A 6627-nucleotide genomic window follows, 5' to 3' on the forward strand; every position below is an offset into this window, starting at 1 on the left:
TAGAAATCACACCAGTTATGCTTTTTTTTTTTTAGATTCAAGAATTACCGCTAGTGACTGTTATGGTAACCTTTCAAGCAGGTTGAACTCTTCATCAAACTTAAGAATCCAGCACACTTTAGTGACCCAAGTTCAAGTGTAGAATCAGACAGATCTTGCAGGGTTCTTGTTATAGTGCTGCTGTTGTGGCTCACTGCTGTATACACGGACAAGAACACGTTAAAGGGAATCTGTCACCAGATTTCTGCTACCTCATCTGAGAGCACCCTGATGTAGGGGCCGAGGCACTGATGCCAGTGATATGTCACTTACTGAGCTGCCTTCTGTCATTTTGATCAAATCGCTAATTTCTCTCCTGCATATCTAACAGTCATTTGAATGCTGAGTTTTGTATAGTCCCACCAACACCACTGATTGGCAAATTTCTGATTTTATACAGTGTACACAGAAAGCTGCCAATCATTGGTGGGGGCGGGGCTATATAGAGCTCATGAATATGGAGGACTACCTGGCAGCTTGTTTACTAGTCCTCTAATGATAGTCTCATGCTGACAAAAACTGTGATTTTATCAAAATTACACTCCGTAGTCCAGAAAGTGACACATTGTTGGAATGATTGTTGTGTCTTCACTATGCTGCTCTCAGATTGGGTGGAAAAAACCTCATGACAGATTCTCTTTAAAGAATCACTCCCATCAAAGTTTTTATCCTATTAATATATTGTAATCAACATATTATCTATCACTGTGTACTTACAATTGCTCACTTTGCCTTTCTACCCTGCTAATTCTTCTCTTTTCTCTGTTCTATGTAGAAAAAGAAAGTATCTTGTAACTGAATTTTTAATTCCCCTCTTCAACTCCTGACCCAGCTGCTCCCTCCTCCCTCTGCTAGGGACTTTTGCAGTGACTTATACCTCATACAGGGAAAATTGACTTGCTTTTTTACAGTGGCTTACAAAAGTATTCACCCCCTTGAAATTTTTTTGTGTTGTGCTATTTCACTGTCTGGAATTTCACTTTTTTTGAGGATTTGCATCAGTTCATGTAATGAACATGCCTACAACTCTGAACATTTGGTTATCTTTTTTTGTGAAGCAAACAAATAGGACAAAATAACTAAAAACTTTAGTGTGCATAACTGTTCACCACATGAAGTCAATACTTTGTAGAACCTCTTTCTGTGTCAATTACAGCTGCGAATTGCTATGGAAGACTTCATGAGCTTTCCACATCTTGCCACTCTGATTTTTACCCATTTTTCAAGGCAAAACTGCTCCAGCTCCTTCAAGTTAGATAGTTTTCTCTGGTGAGCAGCAATCTTAAAGTCTCACCACAGATTCTCAGTTGGATTAAGGTCTGGGCTTTGACTAGGCCACTCCAAAATATTTACATGTTTACCATTAAACCACTCGGGTGTTGCTTTAGCAGTATGCTTTGGGTCATTTTCTTGTTGGAAGGTGAACCTCCATCCCAGTCTCAACTCACTGACAGACTGAAACAGGCTTCAAGAATATCCCTGTATTTTGCACCATCTATCTTCCTCTAGACTCGGACCATTTTTCCTGTTCATGCTGCCAAAAAAACACCCCACAGCACTATGCTACCACCACCATGTTTAACTGTGGGGATGGTGTTCTTGGGATGATGAGCTGTGTTGGTTTGGCACCCGACATAGCGCTTAACTTTGGTGGTCAAAAAACTTAAATTTTGGTCCAATCTGACCACAACACCTACCTCCATACATTTGGGGAGTCTCCCACATGTCTTAAATTTTTTCTATGTAAGTAAACGCTTTTTTAGGCTTGGTCTTCCATAAAGGCCACCTCTGGAGTGTACGGCTTATTGTGGTAGTATGGACAGATTCTCTAATCGCTGCTTCGGAACTCTGCAGCACATTTAAGGTTACCTTTGGTTTCTGTTCTGCCTGTGATTAATGCCCTCCTTGCCTGGGCTGAGCATTTTGGTGGGCGGCCCTCTATCAGCATGTTCATTTCATTTAATAATAATGGATTTGTTTTACCGTGTGCTGTCTGTGGAGTACAGACGAAACAGCTACACAAGGTGAAAGAATTGATGCCATTTGCGTTTAACACCTATGTAGGCATACAGGGACACATCTGCTATGGGTATCTATCATTGACAGCAACTAGTCAATTACACAGACTTAGATCTGTAAAACGCTACCTATGACACTCCCATACCTATAGTCTGGATGTTCCATGCCACCAAAATCTGGTTCAGCCAACATCTCATGGCTTAAAGTATCACCTCTATGCTGAAGACACACAGATCTACCTCTCTGGACCAGATATCACCTTCCTACTAACCAATATCCCACATGTCTGTCTGCTATTTCGTCCTTCTCCGCTAGATTACTTAAACTTAACATGGACAAAACAGAATTCATCATATTTCCCCATCTCACTCGACTCTCCCAACAGACCTATCCATTAAAGTAAATGGCTGCTCACTCTCCCAAGTCCCACAAGCTCGCTGCCTCGGGGTAATAATTGACTTTGATCTCTCCTTCATACCATATATCCAAGCCCTTTCAACTTCCTGCTGATTCCAATTCAAAAATATTTCCCGGATCAGTACATTCCTCAACCAAGAATCTGCAAAAACTCTAGTACATGCCCTCATCACCTCCCACCTTGACTACTGCAATTAAAATAAAAAATAAATAAAATAAACATCTAATTTATGTGGGGAATCTTAAGCTTCTATGTACTATTCAAGCGTGGGTTGTATAATATCCATAGCATTGCTATGTTCCATGTTCAATAGTGATGCATTCAACATAAATCAAGAAACGAGGAGAAAAGATTGGCTGACCAACAGCTAATTTCTTGTATGTATAAGTCTCTGTATAAGTCATTCCACTTGCCCCGAGAAGGTTTTTGGCTGTTTTAAGGTCCATTGTAAGTTGTCTTCTTCCTGTATTTGCTTGTTCTTTTTTTTTTGTTTGCTTTTATATCTTGAAGCCTTCTACAAATGAGAAGAAATGCTCTTATATGGTGATTATTTTTATGCTAACATTCTATAAATCCTGTTTCTTTTCCTTTGTATCCTTTTTGGCTGTTGATGGCAGCTTCTAAATACCAAAGCAGCAGCAAAAATGATCGTCCATTAATGTGTTGGCAGATGTTACCACAGATGATGATCTAAACTGAGTACAAGGACTTTGTACCTATCACACATTGCTAATAATTGTCTGGTGTACACTTTGGCAGCTATGCTTTGGTGATACTGGTATTGAGTCCCAGGCTTGTTTTCCTTCTCCTCAGGTTTGACTCCTTCCAGCCTCTGCTCCTACGTGAAACCTGATCAGCAATAAGGCTTTCTCGTGCTTTTCTTGGTCTTTCCCTTAAAGACTTGGTAAATGTGCATGTCTTGTGATTCAGTTATATTCCTCTTTCTCTGTCTCCTCGGCATCTATTGTCTGCGGTAAATGCGGCTTATTGAAATGCATGTGCACGCACTGATTAACCAGTCGCATTTAGTGGACTCCCCAGGGGTACACGGCTTTGAAAGAAATAATAGGTTATAAATTGCTTGTAGCAAGCTTTGCATTATGTTATTCTTCATATATCAGTGAGAAATGGATATTCAGAATTACCATGTATTGTTGTTTAATAGTTTTAGAAAAGGAAAAATTTGGATTTTCATTTATATTATGAAAGCATACAGTATGTGAGAACACATGCATGTCTACTGAATACCCATGAGAGCACATTTAAGGTTATGGTTACACCATATATTGATGACCTACCATCATTTTATCATCTCAGTCACTTAGTTAATAATATGAATGCTCCATACTTGCATGCAGTATGTTGACATGTACTTTGGTCTCGGCAGGTAATATGTGGTATTACGGGACCAGACATTTAGGGATTATAACATCCCATACACTGCATGACATAGAGCCTAACATAAGATATGCTTGATTACTTCCACCGCATTTGTTAAGTCAGTTTTAAGTATCGCACATATGGCTGCGTGGCATGGGTAATTGTTGTTCCGTAGTGTATAGTCGTGTCATGTATTGGAAAGCACATTAGACTTCATTTACTTCACTTGGTGTCACATTTTGGATCACTGTCATGAGGTTTTCCATCCATGAATGCATGTTTTTGTTTAGTTACAAGAATGTTCATGAATAATTTCCTGCACAGTATGTAAGCCATTTCATGTCCCTAATGTTTCATCCCTTGACTGGAGAAATAGAATGCCCATAGATCCATCGTATTTCTAAATATATTATTGTCATCTTGTGTTTTTTTCTTTTCAGATGATTTGGAAAACATTTATCCCTCATCTACAAATGTAATATATGAAGACCTCTCTGCATTTTCATCAACGTCATATGTGGATCCCATTCCTGGAGTTTTTTCTTTACCAGCACTTGATGGGGATTGTTTTGAAGTTCAGGAAATGGAGAATATGGTTGAGCCAAATGATATACAGCAGCCTAAAGACAACTCCGTGTTGCCTGGTGGTGAACTTCAAGAAAATAAGGCATTGAAGCAAGAAAAGCAGTCATCTCCTGTTCAAGGGAAAAATGAGCATAGAGAGAGGTCTTTGAGTCCTAAGAACTCTACTAAAAAGAAACTGCTGGATGTTGAAAAAGATATTGGAACAAAGAGCGGACGATCTTTGAGTCCAAGAAAAAGTGATGGCAAAATATCTAAGGAGCATCCCAATAAACTGCAGGGGTCTAGACAGACTGATTCTAAAAGAACACAAAAAGAAACCAGAGAACGGTCACTGAGCCCCAGAAAATCCTATTCTAAGAACCTAGAAGGTGTTATTGACTCTATGACTTACAAAAAAGATAGTAGTAGAAAACATAGGGGAAGATCTGCCAGTCCTAAGAAGGCTTATAAAAAGGAGGAACAAGAAAGAAGTGGCATTGAAAGAGAAGACAAGTTGCCTAAACAAGAGAATAGACCTTCGAAACATAATACCAAAGTTGAAGGTGCAGATCAGTCTAAAGAAAAGAAAGAAAAAGCATTAATTAGGGAAGACAGAGAAGAAACTGTAAAGCCACATGAAAAATTTTCACAATCAAGGAAAGAGGGAAAGGATGAGCAACCTAGAAAAGTGGGTGAAAAACACTTGAGACAAGACAGAGATGAAAGAGAGAGGGTTGACAAAATCATCAAAGGTGAGAGAGACGAAAAGCACAGAAAACAGGACAGGGAGGAGAAGCAGCGGAAAGAGGATAGGGAGGAGAAGCAGCGGAAAGAGGAGAAGCAGTGGAAAGAGGATAGGGAAGAGAAACTGAGAAAAGAAAATAGGGAGGGGAAGCAGAGGAGAGAGAATAGAGAGGAGAAGCAGCGGAGAGAGGATAGAGAGGAGAAGCAGAGGAAAGAAAACAGGGAGGAGAAGCAGCGGAGAGAGGATAGGGGCGTGGAGAAGCAACGAAAAGAGGACAGAGAAGAAAAACTCCAAAAGCATGATAAATCAAAAAACGATGATAAAGATGAGCAATTTAGTAAAGCAATGCAATCAATAAACAGCAAAAAGACAGATGACAAACAAGAGAAGTCCAGACGAGAGGAAAGGTCAAGTTTTGGTGTGAATGACAAAAGATCTCCAGAACAAAGGAGTAAAAATAATGAGGAAAGATCTAGAAATATCACAGAGTCTGAGAAAAAAAAGCAGGAGATAGAACTTACTAAAAATGAAAAATGTGCCTCCACTGTTAAACAAGATATACAAGACCCAAGTTTAATTTCTAAACAAGCCGAGGATAACCAATATGGAGAGCTTTCCACTCCTCATGAGCCACAACCCAAAAAGCCTGCAGCTGATACTTCAGAGAAAACCAAAGATGAAGGAATTTCGAGGACAGGAGGGAAAAAAACACACATTGCTCCAGGACCATGGAAAGTGCCCAGTGCAAATAAAGCCACAGATGCCAACACCTTGAATATATGAACAGCAAGTCCATGCCACAAGAGCGGCAAATGTGTTTTAGAACTTGAACTGCATGGAAGGCGTTTTGGGTTTTGTTTGCAACCAGTGGTCTTTCAGGAGCTTGAGATCCCCACAACTTTATGAAGGTGTCTTGATGCACTTTTTAGATTTTATGCTGCTATACAAAGTTGAGAACAGTGTTGTACAGATCTAGAACAATGATTATTTAACTTTGCGCCAGTGTGATCATAACTCCAGTACTTGTGCCAATGTGTATCTACCTGCTCAGTTTATCTCCTCTTCTTATACGTCTATGTGAAGTCTACACTTAACTCCTCGTTTCTTACATAAGTCAAAAAGCCTCAGCTCAAATACCCAATTAGCATGTTGCATGTTTCCAAACAGTTAACAGAACAACATACAGGTTAGTTCCAGACAAAAAAAGGCAGAACATTTGTCAGCATGACATATACTTACACTTGAAATATCTACAAGAGGTTTTAAATCTTGCTTTATCCTACTTCACACATTTGAAGACCCCTCATGAAAACATGGAAAATAAATTTATGTAAAGAACAAGCGTGGCGTCTGTGGCCACTAATTTTCTACTTTTAAGAAAGCGCTTAAAATGTATATGTGTTTCTTCAGATTTGGCAGATGAAGGGTTACATTTTGCATCCATCTGCCTAACAGAGTCTTA

At 39.4% G+C, this 6627-nt stretch overlaps 1 protein-coding gene across 3 annotated transcripts in view; it reads left to right on the forward strand.

Annotated features, from left to right (window-relative positions):
- MAGI3 (membrane associated guanylate kinase, WW and PDZ domain containing 3) overlaps positions 1-6358 on the forward strand; it is a 341658-nt gene extending 335300 nt beyond the window's left edge. For 2 of the 3 annotated variants that reach the window (XM_077294928.1, XM_077294929.1), the window contains exon 21: positions 4297-6358. In XM_077294928.1, coding sequence (XP_077151043.1) covers positions 4297-5948 — 1652 coding nt within the window. In that variant the 3' untranslated portion in view covers positions 5949-6358. Of the gene's footprint in view, positions 1-3289; positions 3381-4296 lie in introns of all 3 variants that reach the window. The other variant, XM_077294930.1, reaches the window with a different exon arrangement.
- Positions 6359-6627: the final 269 nt, after the last annotated feature.

The sequence above is a fragment of the Ranitomeya variabilis genome, chromosome 3 (assembly GCF_051348905.1).
Source record: "Ranitomeya variabilis isolate aRanVar5 chromosome 3, aRanVar5.hap1, whole genome shotgun sequence".
Classification (NCBI taxonomy): domain Eukaryota; kingdom Metazoa; phylum Chordata; class Amphibia; order Anura; family Dendrobatidae; genus Ranitomeya; species Ranitomeya variabilis.